The 22,507-nt window shown below is 40.7% G+C and overlaps 1 protein-coding gene and 1 pseudogene across 2 annotated transcripts in view; both read left to right on the top strand.

Annotated features, from left to right (window-relative positions):
- The first annotated feature begins 186 nt into the window (after positions 1 to 186).
- LOC106579672 (inositol monophosphatase 2-like) lies at positions 187 to 16,582 on the top strand (annotated as a pseudogene).
- A 1,984-nt stretch (positions 16,583 to 18,566) lies between these two features.
- LOC106579641 (piezo-type mechanosensitive ion channel component 2) overlaps positions 18,567 to 22,507 on the top strand; it is a 258,629-nt gene continuing 254,688 nt past the window's right edge. For both annotated transcript variants that reach the window (XM_045702749.1, XM_045702748.1), the window contains exon 1: positions 18,567 to 19,440. In XM_045702749.1, the coding sequence (XP_045558705.1) occupies positions 19,377 to 19,440 (64 nt within the window). In that variant the 5' untranslated portion in view covers positions 18,567 to 19,376. The remainder of the gene's footprint in view (positions 19,441 to 22,507) is intronic.

Below are 22,507 nucleotides of genomic sequence, written 5' to 3'. Positions count from 1 at the left end.
GTCACTGGATACGTCTGCAGTCGTTGTCTGTGTTTACCTGCAAGACATTTCGTTCTACGTGCCCAATGCTGTAGGCGACCGTTTGTTATGCTATCTGACTGAGTAAAATACAGTCTTGTTTATTCAAGAGTTTTCCTCGACGACAAATATTATTTATTGGATTTATTTATAGGCTACAGGTTGACAATGGCGACCGATAACATGGAGTTGCTTTCGTCTAGTTCCAGGTTCCAGATTGGTCTTGTCTCATCAACGTCTAGCAGTGGCTAGAGATTCGTTTTGCGACTATCAATGTCATTCCAATCCGAAGTAGAATCGTACATATCGAAGTCCACTCAATAGCAAGGCAGTATCCATCTGCAGCACCGAGGTGGACAGTGGACACCTGGATTACGGGACCGTACCAGAGACCAACACCACACCAAAGTCACATAATAGGTTCTAATTTGCTGTCTTTTGGATGCCTGGAATAACCCACTGTAAATGGCAAAACAACAGCACCTGCTCCTCGTTATGAACTGACAACCTCGGACAGTAACAAGTGCTGGCGGGAATGCATGGATGTTGCTGTAGAAGTTGCATGTAGAGCTGGTAAGGTAAGTCAAGTGTGGCGACGTCCATCAATTCCAAGTGGCCCTAAAACCAAGTATTTGTGGTAGCCAACTCTAGTTGTAAATGTACATATACAATGTAAAACAGTGAGTAATAGGCCTATTAAAAAATATTGATACTATAGAAACCAGGTTTACCTCCCAATAACACACTTGGAAAGCCCATGGATCAATGGCACAGACAGTCTTTCCTGATCCCCAGTCATGAATATTGGTGGTGTGCCTTGTGTTTTATCCTCCAGGTGTGTGCTATGTCACTTGGTCCCGCTCCCTCCAGGTAGTGCAGGAGGCGGTGAAACACAAGAAGAACGTGAGTACCAAGAGCACAGCAATCTACCTGGTAACGGAGGCTGACCAACGGGTGGAGGAGCTCATCATCTCCACCCTCAGGGACAAGTTCCCCTCGCACAGGTATGCAATGGTATCTTCCAATGGTATCTCTTCAACACAGGAGTGGTTACATTCTGGCCCCCAGCTATCCCCCGCCCTATGCCACAAGTGTCAAACTCATTCCACGGAGGGCCAACTGTCTGCAGGTTTTCGCTCCTCCCTTGTACTTGCCTGATGAATTAAGGTCACTAACTAGTAAGGAACTCCTCTCACTTGGTTGTCTAGGGATAATTGAAAGGAAAAACCAAAAACCTGCAGACATTAGGCCAGCGTTTCCCAAACTCTGGCCTGGGTACCCCAAGGGGTTCATGTTTTGTTTTTTTCCCCTAACATTACACAGCTAATTCACATAATCAAAGCTTGATGATTAGTTGATCAATTGAATCAGCTTTGCAGTGCTTGGGCAAAACCCAATACGTGCACAACTTGGGGTCCCATGGACAGAGTATGGGAAACCCTGCACTAGACCTTCCATGTAATGAGTTTGACACCACTGCGCTAGGTCCTCTGTGTTTACATATCTAAAATAGCTCTTTAGGCATCTCATCATGACACTGCTGAGTCTTAGGGAATGGTGCACGCAAGGCATTCACACACTGTATGTTGTGAACTTGTGACAGGTTCATTGGAGAGGAGTCGTCTGCAGCCGGGGAGAAAGCATCCTCACAGACAGCCCCTCCTGGATCATAGACCCTATCGATGGCACCTGTAACTTTGTTCACAGGTACAATATCAGTTTCTAACAGTGTCACGGTTGTCGTAGGGTAAAGACCAAGATGCAGCGGGAAAATATATACTCATCTTCTTTTTATTTGGTGAAGAAGGGAAACACAATAAACGTATACAAAACACAAACGAACTGGACAGTCTTGTCAGGCACACAGCTAAACAAGCACAATCTCCCACAAAATCCCATGACAAACAAACTCCTAATTATAGGACCTTCAATCAGAGGCAATGATAACCGGGTGCCTCCAATTGAAGGTCCAACCCCAATAAACTAAACATAGAACTACAATAGACTAGATAGAACATAGAAAAACGAACATAGAACATAGACTAACAAACCCCGAACACCCCTCTACCTAAATACATAGCCCAAACCACATAAAACAAACACCCCCTGCCACGTTCTGACCAAACTATAATAACAAATAACCCCTATTACATGACAGTACCCCCCCCCCAAAGGTGCAGACCCCGGATGCACCTCACACAAATAACCAAAAATAACCCCCAAAACAAAACTAAATCCCAAAACTAAAGGGAGGGAAGGGAGGGTGGCAGCCGTCACCGACGACTCCTCCTCCTACAGTGGAGGTGGCATAGGCTCAGGCCTTAATCCCCTACCGGACCAAACCACCCCCACTGCATACCTCTGCCTGAGGCCAGTCACTGAAGACCCTGGACTGGGCTCTGGGAGCTCTGGACTGTAGGGTGACTCTAGGAGCTCTGGACTGTAGGCCGTCTCACTCGGTGCCGGACTGTAGGCCGTTTCACTCGGTTCCGGACTGTAGGCCGTCTCACTCGGTGCCGGACTGTAGGCCGTCTCACTCGGTGCCGGACTGTAGGCCGTCTCACTCGGTTCCGGACGGTAGGCCGCCTCACTCGGTTCCGGACAGTAGGCCGTCTCACTCGGTTCCGGACTAGACACTGTTACCAGATACTCTGGACGAGGTACTGTTGCCGGACACTCTGGACGAGGTACTGTTGCCGGACACTCTGGACGAGGTACTGTTAACGGACACTCTGGACGAAGTACTGTTAACGGACACTCTGGACGAGGTACTGTTGCCGGACACTCTGGACGAGGTAATGTTGCCGGACACTCTGGACGAGGTACTGTTGCCGGACACTCTGGACGAGGTACTGTTGCCGGACACTCTGGACGAGGTACTGTTGCCGGACACTCTGGACTGGGACTGGGCTGACGCACTGGAAGCCAAATGCGTGGGGCTGGTAGTGGAGTTACCAGACTGGGGACACGCACCTCAAGGCTAGTGCGAGGAGCAGGAACAGGCCGAGTTGGACTGGGCTGACGCACTGGAAGCCTGGTGCGTGGTGCTGGTACCGGATGTGCCAGACTGAAGGCACGCACCTCAGGGCTAGTGCGAGGAGCAGGAACAGGACGTACTAGACTGGGCTGAACCACTGGAAGCCTGGTGCATGGTGCTGGTTTAGGAGATGGCAGACTATGGATACGCACCTCAGGGTCAGCACGAGAAGCAGGAACTGGATATACCGGGCCATGGGTAAGTACTGGAGGTCTGGAGCGCACCTCTTGCACAACCCGTCCTGGCTGGATGGAAATAGCAGCCCTGCACTAGCGGACCGCTGGTACAGGGCGAACTGGGCTGTGCAGAGGCCTGATGGTTGCCGTGCGTAGAGCAGGCGTAGGGTAGCCTGGGCCTAGGAGGCGCACTGGTGGCCAGATGCGCTTTGCAGGCATCCTCCTTCCAGGCTGGATGCCTACTCTAGCACGGCACTTGCGAGGGGCTGGGATTGCTCGCACCGGACTGTGCGCACTTCCGCATACTCCGGCGCTCTCCACTCCAGTTGCTTCCCATAATAAGCACGGGGAGTTGGCTTGCGGCTCAATCCTGGCCAAACTACCTCGCCAAACTACCACATAAAACAAACACCCCCTGCCACGTCCTGACCAAACTATAATAACAAATAACCCCTATTACTGGTCAGGATGTGACAAACAGCCATTTCCTCAGATTAGGGATTTGGAACTACACATGTTGAAATAAAGATGATACTACAACACATAGTAAATAAAGATGATACTACAACATAGTAAATAAAGATGATACTACAACACATAGTAAATAAAGATGATACTACGACACATAGTAAATAAAGATGATACTACAGCACATAGTAAATAAAGATGATACTACAGCACATAGTAAATAAAGATGATACTACAACATAGTAAATAAAGATGATACTACAACACATAGTAAATAAAGATGATACTACAACATAGTAAATAAAGATGATACTACAGCACATAGTAAATAAAGATGATACTACAGCACATAGTAAATAAAGATGATACTACAGCAATCGAATCCAAGATGGCGTAGCAGTCAGACGTCTTTGTCCTGTCGTGTCTCTTGTATATATCTTTTTACATCTTTTTCTTTGCGTATCTTTTTAAAATATTTTCCTAAACCTCAACTCCGGCAACCCGCCTCACCCAATGTGGCGTGGATCTTTTTTTTCTTCTTCTAAAGTCTTTCTATTTACTTCGGATCTGGAATCCCTCAACTGAAGCTAGCCAGCTAACTACATACCAACCAGCTATCAGTCAGCAAACCATTGCTAGCTGTCATCAGCTAACCTTTAGCTCGGAAAGCTCTCGCCAGTTCGAACAACGTGACCCAAACCAGAGCATAATGGACCTATTTTTTTTTCTCTCCATGTCCCCAGATTCCTACCAAAAATTCGGAATATTTTCATCTGGATCTTCGCAACTAGCCAACCGCAATCCCGGGTGACTACTCCTTGCTAGCGTTTCCATCCCAGAGCAAGCACCAATTAGCCTGAAGCTAGCCTGGCTAGGACTCCTGGGCTACCATCGAAGCCCACTCCTGGGCTAACAATATCTGGACCCCTTCTACTGCCGGTACGGGGCACGGAACCCCGCCGATCCTCTACGACTGGAATACCGACAATCTGCCCAAGGATTCCAACAGGCCCCTCAGGCGCGACGTCCGCTGAAGGCCCATTCTGCTAACCGCGGCCTGCTAGCTACTTAAAGCTACTTGGAACCCTACTAATCCACGACTGGTCTATCGACGTCACCGCACGAAGAGGCAAAAACAGACTTACCTCCATCATGATGTCCCCCAAAGGCCCTTCTACTAACTTGCTAGCCCAGGTCTGCTAACTGCTAGCTTGCTAGCCCCGGTCTGCTAACTGCTAGCTTACTTGCCCTGGTCTGCTAACTGCTTGCTTGCTAACCCGGTCTGCTAACTGTTAGCTTGTTGGCCCCGGCCTACTATCTGCTAGCTTGTTAGCACCGGCCTGCTAACTGTCTGAATCGCCGTGTCCCCAGCCAGCCCAACCACTCACTGGACCCATATGTTCACTTGGCTACTCATGCCTCTCTCTAATATCAATATGCCTCGTCCATTACTCTCCTGGTTAGTGATTACTGTCTTATTTCACTGTAGAGCCTCTAGCCCTGCTCAATATGCCTTAACCAACCATGTTGTTCCACCTCCTACATATGCGATGACATCACCTGGTTTAAACATCTCTAGAGACTATATCTCTCTCATCATTACTGAATGCCTAGGTTTACCTCCAATGTACTCACTTCCTACCTTACCTTTGTCTATACACTATGCCTTGAATCTATGCTATCGTGCCCAGAAACCTGCTCCTTTTACTCTCTGTTCCAAACGTGCTAGATGGCCAGTTCGAATAGCCTTTAGCCGAACCCTTATCCTACTTCTCCTCTATTCCTCTGGTGATGTAGAGGTTAATCCAGGTCCTGCAGTGCCTAGCTCCTTTCCCACTCCCCAGGTGCTCTCATTTGTTGACTTCTGTAACCGTAAAAGCCTTTGTTTCATGCATGTTAACATTAGAAGCCTACTCCCTAAGTTTGTTTTACTCACTGCTTTAGCACACTCTGCCAACCCAGATGTCTTAGCCGTGTCTGAATCCTGGTTTAGGAAAACCACCAAAAACCCTGAAATCTCCATCCCTAACTATAACATTTTCCGCCAAGATAGAACTGCCAAAGGGGGCGGTGTTGCAATCTACTGCAAAGACAGCCTGCAGAGTTCTGTATTACTATCCAAGTCTGTACCCAAACAATTCGAGCTTTTACTTCTAAAAATTCACCTTTCCAGAAACAAGTCTCTTACTGTTGCCGCTTGCTATAGACCACCCTCTGCCCCCAGCTGTGCCCTCGACACCATATGTGAATTGATTGCCCCCATCTATCTTCTGAGCTCATGCTACTCGGTGACCTAAACTGGGACATGCTTAACACCCCGGCCATCCTACAATCTAAGCTTGATGCCCTCAATCTCACACAAATTATCAATGAACCTACCAGGTACAACCCCAAATCCATAAACACGGGCACCCTCATAGATATCATCCTAACTAACTCGCCCTCCAAATACACCTCTGCTGTTTTCAATTAAGATCTCAGCGATCACTGCCTCATTGCCTGCATCCGTAATGGGTCTGCGACCAAATGACCGCCCCTCATCACTGTCAAACGCTCCCTACAACACTTCTGCGAGCAGGCCTTTCTAATCGACCTGGCCGGGGTATCCTGGAATGACATTGACCTCATCCCGTCAGTAGAGGATGCCTGGTTATTATTTAAAAGTGCCTTCCTCACCATCTTAAATAAGCATGCCCCATTCAAAAAATGTAGAACTAGGAATAGATATAGTCCTTGGTTTACTCCAGACCTGTAGCGTTCAGCATTTGCATCGAATAGCCCCCGTGATATGCAGCTTTTCAGGGAAGTTAGGAACAAATATACACAGGCAGTTAGAAAAGCTATGGCTAGCTTTTTCAAACAGAAATTTGCATCCTGTAGTACAAACACAAAAATGTTCTGGGACACTGTCTAGTCCATGGAGAATAAGAGCACCTCCTCCCAGCTGCCCATTGCTCTGAGGCTAGGAAACACTGTTACCACCGATAAATCCACTATAATTGATCATTTCAACAAGCATTTCTCTACGGCTGGCCATGCTTTCCACCTGGCTACCCCTACCCCGGTCAACTGCCAGGCACCCTCCACAGCAACCCGCCAAAGCCCCCACCATTTCTCCTTCACCCAAATCCAGATAGCTGATGTTCTGAAAGAGATGCAAAATCTGGACCCCTACAAATCAGCCAGGCTAGACAATCTGGACCCTCTCTTTCTAAAACTATCTGCCGAAATTGTTGCAACCCCTATTACTAGCCTGTTCAACCTCTCTTTCACATCGTCTGAGATTCCCAAAGATTGGAAAGCTGCCGCGGTCATCCCCCTCTTCAAAGGGGGTGACACTCTAGACCCTAACTGCTACAGATCTATATCTATCCTACCCTGTCTTTATAAGGTCTTTGAAAGCCAAGTTAACAAACAGATTACCGACCATTTCAAATTCCACCGTACCTTCTCTGCTATGCAATCTGGTTTCAGAGCTGGTCATGGGTGCACCTCAGCCACGCTCAACGTCATAAACGACATCATAACCGCCATCGATAAGAGACATTACTGTGCAGCCGTATTCATCGACCTGGCCAAGGCTTTCGACTCTGTCAATCACCACATTCTTATTGGCAGACTCGACAGCCTTGGTTTCTCAAATGATTGCCTCGCCTGGTTTACCAACTACTTCTCTGATAGAGTTCAGTGTGTCAAATCGGAGGGCCTGTTGTCCGGACCTCTGGCAGTCTCTATGGGGGTGACACAGGGTTCAATTCTTGGGCCGACTCTCTTCTCTGTATATATCAATGATGTCGCTCTTGCTGCTGGTGATTCCCTGATCCACCTCTACGCAGACGACATCATTCCGTATACTTCTGTCCCTTCTTTGGACACTGTGTTAACTAACCTCCAGACGAGCTTCAATGCCATACAACTCTCCTAAATGCATGCTATTCAATCGATCTCTGCCCGCACCTGCCCGCCCGTCCAGCATCACTACTCTGGATGGCTCTGACTTAGAATACATGGACAAATAAAAATACCTAGGTGTCTGGTTAGACTGTAAACTCTCCTTCCAGACTCACATTAAGCATCTCCAATCCAAAATTAAATCTAGAATCGGCATCCTATTTCACAACAAAGCATCCTTCACTCATGCTGCCAAACATACCCTCGTAAAACTGACCATCCTACCGATCCTCGACTTCGGCGATGTCATCTATAAAATAGCCTCCAACACTCTAATCAACAAATTGGATGCAGTCTATCACAGTGCCATCCGTTTTGTCACCAAAGCCCCATACACTACCCACCACTGCGACCTGTACACTCTCGTTGGTTGGCCCTCGCTTCATACTCGTCGCCAAACCCTCTGGCTACAGGTTATCTACAAATCTCTGCTAGGTAAAGCCCACCTTATCTCAGCTCACTGGTCACCATAGCAGCACCCACCCGTAGCACGCGCTCCAGCAGGTATATCTCACTGGTCACCCCCAAAGCCAATTCCTCCTTTGGTCGCCTTTCCTTCCAGTTCTCTGCTGCCAATGACTGGAACGAACTGCAAAAATCACTGAAGCTGGAGACTCATATCTCCCTCACTAGATTTAAGCACCAGCTGTCAGAGCAGCTCACAGATCACTGCACCTGTACATAGCCCATCTGTAAACAGCCCATCTATCTACCTCATCCTCTTACTGTATGTATTTTATTTATCTTGCTCCTTTGCACCCCAGTATCTCTACTTGCACATTCATCTTCTGCACATCTACCATTCCAGTGTTTAATTGCTATATTGTAATTACTTCGCCACCATGGCCTATTTATTGCCTTAACTCCCTTATCTTACCTCATTTGCACTCACTGTATATAGACATTTTTTTTCTTTTTTTTTCTACTGTATTATTGACTGTATGTTTTGTTTATTCCATGTGTAACTCTGTGTTGTTGTATGTGTCGAATTGCTATGCTTTGCAAATGAGAACTTGTTCTCAACTAGCCTACCTTGTTAAATAAAGGTGAAATATATATATTTTTAAATAAACATAGTAAATTAAGATGATACTACAACATAGTAAATAAAGATGATACTACAACACATAGTAAATAAAGATGATACTACAACACATAGTAAATAAAGATGATACTACAACACATAGTAAATAAAGATGATACTACAACATAGTAAATAAAGATGATACTACAACACATAGTAAATAAAGATGATACTACAACACATAGTAAATAAAGATGATACTGCAACACATAGTAAATAAAGATGATACTACAACATAGTAAATAAAGATGATACTACAACATAGTAAATAAAGATGATACTACAACACATAGTAAATAAAGATGATAATACAACACATAGTAAATAAAGATGATACTACAACACATAGTAAATAAAGATGATACTACAACATAGTAAATAAAGATGATACTACAACACATAGTAAATAAAGATGATACTACAACACATAGTAAATAAAGATGATACAACAGCACATAGTAAATAAAGATGATACTACAACATAGTAAATAAAGATGATACTACAACATAGTAAATAAAGATGATACTACAACACATAGTAAATAAAGATGATACTACAACACATAGTAAATAAAGATGATACTACAACACATAGTAAATAAAGATGATACTACAACACATAGTAAATAAAGATGGTACTACAACACATAGTAAATAAAGATGATACTACAACACATAGTAAATAAAGATGATACTACAACACATAGTAAATAAAGATGATACTACAACACATAGTAAATAAAGATGATACTACAACACATAGTAAATAAAGATGATACTACAACACATAGTAAATAAAGATGATACTACAACACATAGTAAATAAAGATGATACTACAACATAGTAAATAAAGATGATACTACAACATAGTAAATAAAGATGATACTACAACACATAGTAAATAAAGATGATACTACAACACATAGTAAATAAAGATGATACTACAACACATAGTAAATAAAGATGATACTACGACACATAGTAAATAAAGATGATACTACAGCACATAGTAAATAAAGATGATACTACAGCACATAGTAAATAAAGATGATACTACAACATAGTAAATAAAGATGATACAACAGCACATAGTAAATAAAGATGATACTACAACATAGTAAATAAAGATGATACTACAACATAGTAAATAAAGATGATACTACAACATAGTAAATAAAGATGATACTACAACACATAGTAAATAAAGATGATACTACAACACATAGTAAATAAAGATGATACTACAACACATAGTAAATAAAGATGATACTACAACACATAGTAAATAAAGATGATACTACAACACATAGTAAATAAAGATGATACTACAACACATAGTAAATAAAGATGATACTACAACACATAGTAAATAAAGATGATACTACAACACATAGTAAATAAAGATGATACTACAACATAGTAAATAAAGATGATACTACAACACATAGTAAATAAAGATGATACTACAACACATAGTAAATAAAGATGATACTACAACACATAGTAAATAAAGATGATACTACAACACATAGTAAATAAAGATGATACTACAACACATAGTAAATAAAGATGATACTACAACACATAGTAAATAAAGATGATACTACAACACATAGTAAATAAAGATGATACTACAACACATAGTAAATAAAGATGATACTACAACACATAGTAAATAAAGATGATACTACAACACATAGTAAATAAAGATGATACTACAACATAGTAAATAAAGATGATACTACAACATAGTAAATAAAGATGATACTACAACACATAGTAAATAAAGATGATACTGCAACACATAGTAAATAAAGATGATACTACAACACATAGTAAATAAAGATGATACTACAACACATAGTAAATAAAGATGATACTACAACACATAGTAAATAAAGATGATACTACAACATAGTAAATAAAGATGATACTACAACATAGTAAATAAAGATGATACTACAACACATAGTAAATAAAGATGATACTGCAACACATAGTAAATAAAGATGATACTGCAACACATAGTAAATAAAGATGATACTACAACATAGTAAATAAAGATGATACTACAACATAGTAAATAAAGATGATACTACAACACATAGTAAATAAAGATGATACTGCAACATAGTAAATAAAGATGATACTACAACACATAGTAAATAAAGATGATACTACAACATAGTAAATAAAGATGATACTACAACACATAGTAAATAAAGATGATACTACAACACATAGTAAATAAAGATGATACTACAACACATAGTAAATAAAGATGATACTACAACACATAGTAAATAAAGATGATACTACAACATAGTAAATAAAGATGATAATACTACATAGTAAATAAAGATGATACTACAACACATAGTAAATAAAGATGGTACTACAACACATCGTAAATAAAGATGATACTACAACACATAGTAAATAAAGATGATACTACAACACATAGTAAATAAAGATGATACTACAACACATAGTAAATAAAGATGATACTACAACACATAGTAAATAAAGATGATACTACAGCACATAGTAAATAAAGATGATACTACAACACATAGTAAATAAAGATGATACTACAACACATAGTAAATAAAGATGGTACTACAACACAGTAAATAAAGATGATACTACAACACATAGTAAATAAAGATGATACTACAACATAGTAAATAAAGATGATACTACAACATAGTAAATAAAGATGATACTACAACACATAGTAAATAAAGATGATACTACAACACATAGTAAATAAAGATGATACTACAACACATAGTAAATAAAGATGATACTACAACACATAGTAAATAAAGATGATACTACAACACACAGTAAATAAAGATGATACTACAACATAGTAAATAAAGATGATACTACAACATAGTAAATAAAGATGATACTACAACACACAGTAAATAAAGATGATACTACAACACATAGTAAATAAAGATGATACTACAACACATAGTAAATAAAGATGATACTACAACACATAGTAAATAAAGATGATACTACAACATAGTAAATAAAGATGATACTACAACACATAGTAAATAAAGATGATACTACAACATAGTAAATAAAGATGATACTACAACACATAGTAAATAAAGATGATACTACAACACATAGTAAATAAAGATGGTACTACAACACATAGTAAATAAAGATGATACTACAACACATAGTAAATAAAGATGATACTACAACACATAGTAAATAAAGATGATACTACAACACATAGTAAATAAAGATGATACTACAACATAGTAAATAAAGATGATACTACAACACATAGTAAATAAAGATGATACTACAACACATAGTAAATAAAGATGATACTACAACACATAGTAAATAAAGATGATACTACAACACACAGTAAATAAAGATGATACTACAACACATAGTAAATAAAGATGATACTACAACACATAGTAAATAAAGATGATACTACAACACATAGTAAATAAAGATGATACTACAACACATAGTAAATAAAGATGATACTACAACACATAGTAAATAAAGATGATACTACAACACATAGTAAATAAAGATGATACTACAACATAGTAAATAAAGATGATACTACAACACATAGTAAATAAAGCAAGTAGTTATACTCTGTCATTGATAGAATAGTATCACCAAATATTTAGGCTATTGATGATGTACTTGGTTTTCTCAATTTCTCCATGGTTGCAGTTAGCATTGGTTTCGCTGTAAAGAAAGAGGTAAGCATGAGAAGTATGGGTGAACATAATTTACCAAGTAAAAAAAAAAGATTATTAAAAGGGAATTCATTTGTATTCTAATGTAGTTTGAGTTTGGAGTGATCTACCATTGCTTCGATGGAATGTTATACACAGCAAGAAAAGACCAAAGGGGCATTTTGCAATGGTGTAAGGATCAATGTTTCAAAGGAAAAAGGTAAGTCAACGTCTTACTGCTTTGTGTGATGCACCCACATTTTCATAGTGGATTGTAATGCCATATGTTAAACCAGGGGTTGTCAAGCCTGTTACTGGAGTGCCATATGTTAAACCAGGGGTTGTCAAGCCTGTTACTGGAGTGCCATATGTTAAACCAGGGGTTGTCAAGCCTGTTACTGGAGTGCCATATGTTAAACCAGGGGTTGGTACGCCTGTTACTGGAGTGCCATATGTTAAACCAGGGGTTGGCAAGCCTGCTATTGGAGTGCCATATGTTAAACCAGGGGTTGGTAAGCCTGTTACTGGAGTGCCATATGTTAAACCAGGGGTTAGTAAGCCTGTTACTGGAGTGCCATATGTTAAACCAGGGGTTGGTAAGCCTGTTACTGGAGTGCCATATGTTAAACCAGGGGTTGGAAAGCCTGTTACTGGAGTGCCATATGTTAAACCAGTGGTTAGTAAGCCTGTTACTGGAGTGCCATATGTTAAACCAGGGGTTAGTAAGCCTGTTACTGGAGTGCCATATGTTAAACCAGGGGTTGTCAAGCCTGTTATTGGAGTGCCATATGTTAAACCAGGGGTTGGTAAGCCTGTTATTGGAGTGCCGTATGTTAAACCAGGGGTTGGTAAGCCTGTTATTGGAGTGCCCTATGTTAAACCAGGGGTTGGCAAGCCTGTTACTGGAGTACCATATGTTAAACCAGGAGTTGGTAAGCCTGTTACTGGAGTGCCATATGTTAAACCAGGGGTTGGTAAGCCTGTTATTGGAGTGCCGTATGTTAAACCAGGGGTTGGCAAGCCTGTTACTGGAGTACCATATGTTAAACCAGGAGTTGGTAAGCCTGTTACTGGAGTGCCATATGTTAAATCAGGGGTTGGTAAGCCTGTTACTGGAGTGCCATATGTTAAACCAGGGGTTAGTAAGCCTGTTATTGGAGTGCCATATGTTTAACCAGGGGTTGGCAAGCCTGCTATCGGAGTGCCATATGTTAAACCAGGGGTTGGCAAGCCTGTTACTGGAGTACCATATGTTAAACCAGGAGTTGGTAAGCCTGTTACTGGAGTGCCATATGTTAAACCAGGGGTTGGTAAGCCTGTTACTGGAGTGCCATATGTTAAACCAGGGGTTGGAAAGCCTGTTACTGGAGTGCCATATGTTAAACCAGGGGTTAGTAAGCCTGTTACTGGAGTGCCATATGTTAAACCAGGGGTTAGTAAGCCTGTTACTGGAGTGCCATATGTTAAACCAGGGGTTAGTAAGCCTGTTACTGGAGTGCCATATGTTAAACCAGGGGTTGGTAAGCCTGTTACTGGAGTGCCATATGTTAAACCAGGGGTTGGCAAGCCTGCTATTGGAGTGCCATATGTTAAACCAGGGGTTGGTAAGCCTGTTACTGGAGTGCCATATGTTAAACCAGGGGTTAGTAAGCCTGTTACTGGAGTGCCATATGTTAAACCAGGGGTTGGTAAGCCTGTTACTGGAGTGCCATATGTTAAACCAGGGGTTGGTAAGCCTATTACTGGAGTGCCATATGTTAAACCAGGGGTTGGTAAGCCTGTTACTGGAGAGCCGCAAGTACTGCAGGATTTTGTTCTAACTAGGCACCACACCTGATCAACTGAGCTAATTGATCAGTGATTGCCTAAATTCAACACACTTGGTCTTCCAGGTTGGTTAAATGAAAAACACGAACCCCAGGACCAGGCTCGCCTACCCATGTGTTAAACTAACAAGGGAAGCAACTCAAACAATTTACCATGCAGCATTATCAAATGTTAACTTGATTGATTTCATTTATCGATTTGATATTTTTTTATTGGTTTACTAAAATGTTATGTATCCATTATCCTAACCTGAAGCTGTTTTTCTTTTCCCAGCGACTGATAGATGTCTCCTTTTGACTGAGATCGGAGCCAAGCGGGACCCAGCAACACTGGACATCTCAGGGAACATCATGAAGTTACTAAGTGCACCAGATCATGGGTACTCGCTGACTCCATTGGTTTGTGGTCATTCTGGATCATGTTCATTAGGCACCAAATGGAAGAAAACAGGCTAAAACAGGGTTGAAAAATGTTAGAAGAATGTTTTTCTGTTGTGTTACCTAATGAACATGACCCCGGTCTAATGGGCCTCATATCAGGTTCTAGTCTGTACCTTTACGATCCAACGGCAATACAGTGATGTATTTTGGCCCTAGACTCTCCTTGAATAGCCTGGTCCCAGGTCTGTTTGGGCTCTCTCTTCAATGCATATGTGGCCATTGTCATGCCAAACATGACTACAGAGCACAAACAGATCTGGGACCAGGGGCCTTATATCTCAGAGTCTTATGGGGGCCTTATGTCTCGGAGTGGGAGTGCTGGTTTAGGATCAGTTTTGCCTTTTTGGATCACAATAAATACGGTTACATGGACAGGGTGGACCTAACCCTAGATCAGCACTTAATCCAACATGACGCTTGATACACACGGCTCTAGGCTACTCCTTGTGTTCCAGGGTGAGGATAATCGTCAGCTCAACCCTGGCCCTATGTCTGATAGCCACGGAGGCGGCTGAGGCCAACGACCAGTATGGGCTGCACTGCTGGGACATCGCCGCTGCTGCTGTTGTCATCCGAGAGGCCGGGGGAGTTGTCATAGACACCACAGGTGGGGGTTCTAGAAATGGAATACAATAGATTATTTGACTCCCTTTCAATGATGGGGGATAGGGATCGGTTTTACAAACAGTCAATGTTTATTTCCAACAGGCTTATAATTTGTACTGTATGTCCCCCTGTATTCTGGTCTCAAACTGAGCTCTCATCTGAATGGTTGTCCTGGAGGAGGCAGCGATGAGATGGGTATATTAGCTAGAGCTTTCACTTGAGCAAATAACTAATGAGGTCCCACAGAAAGCAAAGAACGCATGCTGTTATTATGGAAAAGTCCCTCGGGTATTATTAAATCTGTTCTTATTGGCTTTCATTATTGTGATAGACACGGTAACTTTTAAAAAGAGAATGTACAATTTATGTTATTTCATAGTATAGTTGCTATCTCTTGAGTGATGGCGTATGGACTGTGCCCTTCCAAAGCCTTTGTGAGGCTGAGCTTGATATCCGTCTGAAGAAGTGGCTGGCCGCCCACGTTGTTCATCTCTTTATCCCCAGGCTTGGGGTGTTGCACAAAAGGACCACTGTTGAGAGACGGAGGGACTGGGCGTGAGGTCGGGATCATGTGGTCAGCTGCCGTTCAGTCTCTGGCAGTCCAGAAGCTCAGCTATCAGCTCCTTCCCTGAAATGTAGGAGAAGACTCTATTCAACCTTTCAACCAGTTCCAAAAGTCTAGTAGTGGGCCACAGTGGTGCCTGAATGGAAATGTGATTGAAATAGTTGATTTAGATTTGTTTTATTAGTGAGTAGGCTTTTGGTGGTGAGGTTTAGGACTGATTCATGTGTTTATTTATAGTTTATAGTCGATTTGAATATGTGGTTTTATGAGTGTGTTTTGATGGATGTGGGAGTTACATAAAATGTGTATTTATCTTCCAGGGGGTCCTCTTGACCTCATGTCCTGAAGAGTGGTCGCTGCAGGAACCCACAACATGGCCAGTTACATCGTCCAGCAACTGCAACCAATCGGCTACGAGTGGGATGACAGTGACCCTGGTGTGCAAAAGTAAAAGTCGACCTCCATCTATCCAGGGGATTCTCCTCCGCCTTTCACCTCAAATCATGAAATACTGCTGCAGAGTATGCAAGCCTGCTCTTTTTTAAAGGAGATTTAGCTCAAATGTCATTTTCCTCCTTTTAATATTGAAATCTTTTTACAGTTTATTGTAAGTATGCAATAATATACACGGCCAGATAATAATTTGTGACTAGATTTACAGTTTTAATCACATAGATACTCCTTATCCCTTACAGTTGAAACACTGACTGAAGTTTATCACGATGTTTAACTGTTGTTTAAAAAAGATATATCTAAATATGGATCCTCATACCAACAAAGGAAAATTCTGAAAAATGTAGATGTGTTTTCAATGACGTAATGAAAATAGTTGGACCAGGTTTGTATGGAGCTACAAGTTTGGTTTGTAGTGATGGTTGTGGATGCTAAGACTTAAATCACTGCCAAAATTATTTTCAGCACCGTTATTCACTATATTATATGAAATAAATGAAACAATTCCAGTAAATCTTATTTTCTTTTTGTTCTTGCCAGCTGTATTCACCTGTTGTTGTTCATCCATTGTTGTTAGACTACACCTTTTCATTTGTTAGTGTTTTTTCAGAAGTATTTTATGGATGTACAGGTAACAGCCAAAATAAAGGAACCAGAATTATAAAGTGTGTTAATAGGGCGTTGGGCCACCACAAGCCAGAACAGCTTTAATGCACCTTGGCATAGATTCTACAAGTATCTGAAAGTCTATTGGAGGGACCTACCAGGTACAACCATAAATCTGTATCCATGTGCACCCTTTTAGATATCATCCTGACCAACTTGCCCTCTAAATACACCTCTGCTGTCTTCAACCAGGATCTTACTGATCACTGCCTCATTGCCTGCATCCGTAATGGGTCCGCGGTCAAACGACCACCCCTCATCACTGTCAAACGCTCCTTAAAACACTTCAGTGAACAGGCCTTTCTAATCGACCTGGCCTGGGTATCCTGGAAGGATATTGACCTCATCCCATCAGTAGAGGATGCCTGGTTGCTCTTTAAAAGTGCTTTCCTCTCCATCTTAAATAAGCATGCCCCATTCAAAAACTAGCACAAAAACATCCTGTGGCGTTCTGCATTAGCATCGAATAGACCCCGCGATATGCAACTGTTCAGGGAAGTCAGGAACCAATTTACACTATGTAGAACTGGATAGGCCTATAGGCCTGCTGAAAAGATGGTATTCAATAAGTTGATGGTTTATATTTAGGTTCATGTTTTTTAGCTTTGGCATTCTATTTATTTAAATATCTTGTTTAATTATTTCATATATTTTTAATGTGATAAGGCCACACAGAGGGACATAGATTATTACAGACAGCCCCAAAAGGGCCACTATATGTCTTGTGATAGATTACAGAAATTCTGGTAGTTTACTGGTAAACTTTTCCAGTATATACCCTCCCTTTGCAACCCTATTCAACCAAGCCTTTCATGTTGCCCCACTCAAAGGCCGACAGATGTCGCTGTTGTATACATGACATTCATTGTATCCTATTCTTCTATGAAAGCAAATAGGGACTGCTGCTGCACTAGTTGTTTTAGGTTGTGTAACAACAATGCTAATGCGTTATAACAACCTATATCCACACTCTCCCTCAAGCAAATTGTTGCACGAACTGTTTTGTAGCCTATGAACATGTCATAGGTTACTGTTGCTAAGCAGCATTACCTTATGATTATGTATTGCTTGTAGGTGTAGCCTACACACGGCCTACAGGTTTTATTTGTTTATTTGTGTACAATAAATCAAGTAGCTTACAAAATCATAACCATATGCATATAAGTTATTCATAATATAATCCTCAACTATTTTTTAGTGTAGGCCTAACAGTTAATTCACGAGAAAAGACAATTACTATGTTACATCCATATATAATATAACATGGTCTATCTCTATGGTTTTAACTATTATATGAGATGATTTAGCTCATAAACAAATAATAGAACAATAGCGAACTAGCCTACTCGTCCATAACCTGTCCCTGTGCAAGGCCCAAACCTGATTCCCCCTTTTCCCGTTAGTCGCGTAAAATCGTCCCAGTTTGGAATCTGCGCGGGTTGGAGTTACCTGACCCAGAGGAGGGATTGGAATGCGGCCGCCACGCCTCGCAGCTCTCCGGGGAGGAGCAACATATGCTCACAACCCTGCCCTGCGTCTACCTCCCGCTCCTCATTCGGGACCAGGCATCGTTCCCTAATTCTTGCCTGACTTCTCAATGGTGGAGTCATTTGTCAGTTACAGGGTGGTCTTGTGAAGTTTTCGTTGGGGATGAGAAAAGTGTAATCATACGAGATAGTAAAACATACAGCTGTACGGGAGCTGGGGCATGAGCGACGACTGTTATGTAGGCTTCTCCATAGGAAAGCATAGTCACGCTTTTACGCACTTCCAGGTGTCTTCTCGTACCAAACTAAAAGTGAATAAAGAAACGTGACGCTTGACAAACTGCGTTCACTATCCAAAACCGGGATTATGAATTTGCAACTTGTTGACTGTTTTTCATAATTGTTTTCTATTTTAAGCGCGGTGCTGGAATGATGTATTTACTATTAGGTCTACGCGCGATCCACAATCAAGACAACCGTTATCAACAGGTAGTCTAATGTGGATAAACTGCCATGTTGATATGCTGTTACTACCACACTTTTTTTCTGCAAGAAATTGTAGGCTGCTCCGCGTGACGAGTGTTATCCTACTGGTCCAGATGTTTGGGATATTGGATGTGGGGTGTTGAAACTAGGATAGAGGACGCTGCCGTGCCTAAACTTTACTCAGCTCTTGGCTATGGTTTATCAACAGCGCTGTTTTGGACTTGGACTTCTAAAAATAATGTCGGAGACACCAACGGGACAATGCCCTCTCACCTGGACGTTGGAGAGAGCTGGAAGGATGCATTGAGATTCCCTTACGCCAGATAGCAGCGTATCACCATAAAATAGCTTTTCCGTTTATATTTCATAAATCCTAAAGAATGGCTTCCCAGGTGGTGTGCGGACTGGTCTTCAGGCTGCTGCTCCCAGTTTGTCTCGCTGCAGGTAAGTTGAAGGGGTTGCGCAATGCAGATTTTATAGCCTGTAGAGTGTTGCTGAAAATTGCAGCTGCATTGACAATCAACAACAAAAAAAAAGACTAAATATTTATGTATATCAAAACGTTTTTGGTTTGTTTATTTGGAATTGACTAGGCCTATTGAATTGGAAACTTAATCAGTACAGACATAGTAGGCTATGTTTGATAATAGCATAACCACTTACAAAATAATATAATAAGTATGATAATTATTATTGTTATTATTATTATTACTGAGCTAACAATGTGTCCTTCATCAGATACTGTTATGCAATGTTGCTAAAACTAACAAACCACTTACAAAATAATAACCTACAATTTATGCAAGTCATAAAACAAAATCGTAACTTTGGATTACTCTGACCAATAAATAGTGCCAATACCAAACCAATTTGAAGTAATAAAAGTACATAAATTGATGCGGCTAAACCTGTGTAATTGTTAAGATTAACGTCATTCAAATTAATTAAATATACTTTTTTTGCATTTTGAAATACTTTGTTGAATGCTGAATAGGCTGTTCAGAAGCCTAGCAAGGAGCTAAAAAGCCATTGTAACAGAGATGTTCTAATCACTTCATAGATAGAAATGCTCTTATTGTCGTATATAATATCTGCGCATGACATTTCTGAGCACCTGAGTGTTAAACATTTTTTTGCAGTTTTTTAAAACAGGTTTTATGCTCAGATAATGAAAGATTTGTGTTAAAAAATTTACATATTTAGTATTTTTTTATGGATGTTGACTGACAAAGTTAGTTTGGTATAAGTTAGTTTGGTATAATAATTTGTTCTTAACTGACTTGCCTAGTTAAATTAAGGTTAAAAAAATAAGTTTTTTCAAAATAGCTCCTAACTGTTTTTCAAAATCTTTTATTTGACTAGGCAAGTCAGTTAAGAACAAATTCGTATTTACAATGACGGCCTAGGAACAGTGGGTTAACTGCCTTGTTCAGGGGAAGAACAACAGATTTTTACCTTATCAGCTCGGGGATTTGATCGGTTACTGATTCGATGCTCTAACCACTAGGCTACCTACCGCCCCTTTGACTGATTAAAACTTGGACTGTTCTCTTGGCAGCTGTGGATGGGTTTAGGGTTAGATGTTACTGTGGATGGGTTTAGGGTTAGATGTTACTGTGGATGGGTTTAGGGTTAGATGTTACTGTGGATGGGTTTAGGGTTAGATGTTACTGTGGATGGTGTGCCCAGGAGTAGCAGGATACCGTTGTCAGGTTGTCCTGGTCTGTGTTCCACTTCCTACGGTCGCCATTGTCGATATCAGAATCAGAAACTCCCCACTTACACAACACAAAAATTGCTCCTGTTCTTGCAGTATGAGGAATAATCTGGCTTTACAAACAAAACCATAGGGAGCAAGCAAATGCCTGTTTTCATTCCTCAAATCACAAGTCAAAGTCTGTTTATGTTTTATAACACAATGTGATGTTAAGGATGTGTGGTGAAAATTCATATATACAAAATATATCAATTTCTAAAGATCAGATTGGTGAGATATTGGCCCATACAGCCTTTACTGTAAATGATTGGTCACAATGTTTGGATCAACCTTACCGCACACTGCCTAGGGAATCAGTCTCAGAGTTGAAGAAAATGTGTTTGCTATCATTCAACATATTTATTCAGCATCAACATCTTGTATTTATGTACTAAAGACTGTAATGGTATTCCTCCTTAATAAAGACTATATGGTTGGTTGGTATTCCTCCTTTATAAAGACTGTATGGTTGGTTGGTATTCCTCCTTTATAAAGACTGTATGGTTGGTTGGTATTCCTCCTTTATAAAGACTATATGGTTGGTTGGTATTCCTCCTTTATAAAGACTGTATGGTTGGTTGGTATTCCTCCTTTATAAAGACTGTATGGTTGGTTGGTATTCCTCCTTTATAAAGACTGTATGGTTGGTTGGTATTCCTCCTTTATAAAGACTGTATGGTTGGTTGGTATTCCTCCTTTATAAAGACTGTATGGTTGGTTGGTATTCCTCCTTTATAAAGACTGTATGGTTGGTTGGTATTCCTCCTTTATAAAGACTGTATGGTTGGTTGGTATTCCTCCTTTATAAAGACTGTATGGTTGGTTGGTATTCCTCCTTTATAAAGACTGTATGGTTGGTTGGTATTCCTCCTTTATAAAGACTGTATGGTTGGTTGGTATTCCTCCTTTATAAAGACTGTATGGTTGGTTGGTATTCCTCCTTTATAAAGACTGTATGGTTGGTTGGTATTCCTCCTTTATAAAGACTGTATGGTTGGTTGGTATTCCTCCTTTATAAAGACTGTATGGTTGGTTGGTATTCCTCCTTTATAAAGACTGTACGGTTGGTTGGTATTCCTCCTTTATAAAGACTGTATGGTTGGTTGGTATTCCTCCTTTATAAAGACTGTACGGTTGGTTGGTATTCCTCCTTTATAAAGACTGTATGGTTGGTTGGTATTCCTCCTTTATAAAGACTGTATGGTTGGTTGGTATTCCTCCTTTATAAAGACTGTATGGTTGGTTGGTATTCCTCCTTTATAAAGACTGTATGGTTGGTTGGTATTCCTCCTTTATAAAGACTGTATGGTTGGTTGGTATTCCTCCTTTATAAAGACTGTATGGTTGGTTGGTATTCCTCCTTTATAAAGACTGTATGGTTGGTTGGTATTCCTCCTTTATAAAGACTGTATGGTTGGTTGGTATTCCTCCTTTATAAAGACTATATGGTTGGTTGGTATTCCTCCTTTATAAAGACTGTATGGTTGGTTGGTATTCCTCCTTTATAAAGACTGTATGGTTGGTTGGTATTCCTCCTTTATAAAGACTGTATGGTTGGTTGGTATTCCTCCTTTATAAAGACTGTATGGTTGGTTGGTATTCCTCCTTTATAAAGACTGTATGGTTGGTTGGTATTCCTCCTTTATAAAGACTGTATGGTTGGTTGGTATTCCTCCTTTATAAAGACTGTATGGTTGGTTGGTATTCCTCCTTTATAAAGACTGTATGGTTGGTTGGTATTCCTCCTTTATAAAG

The sequence above is a fragment of the Salmo salar genome, chromosome ssa19, assembly GCF_905237065.1.
Source record: "Salmo salar chromosome ssa19, Ssal_v3.1, whole genome shotgun sequence".
NCBI classification, from domain to species: Eukaryota; Metazoa; Chordata; class Actinopteri; order Salmoniformes; family Salmonidae; genus Salmo; species Salmo salar.
Note: the sequence above shows the minus strand (reverse complement) of the source record. Positions and strands in the feature narration are given on the sequence as shown.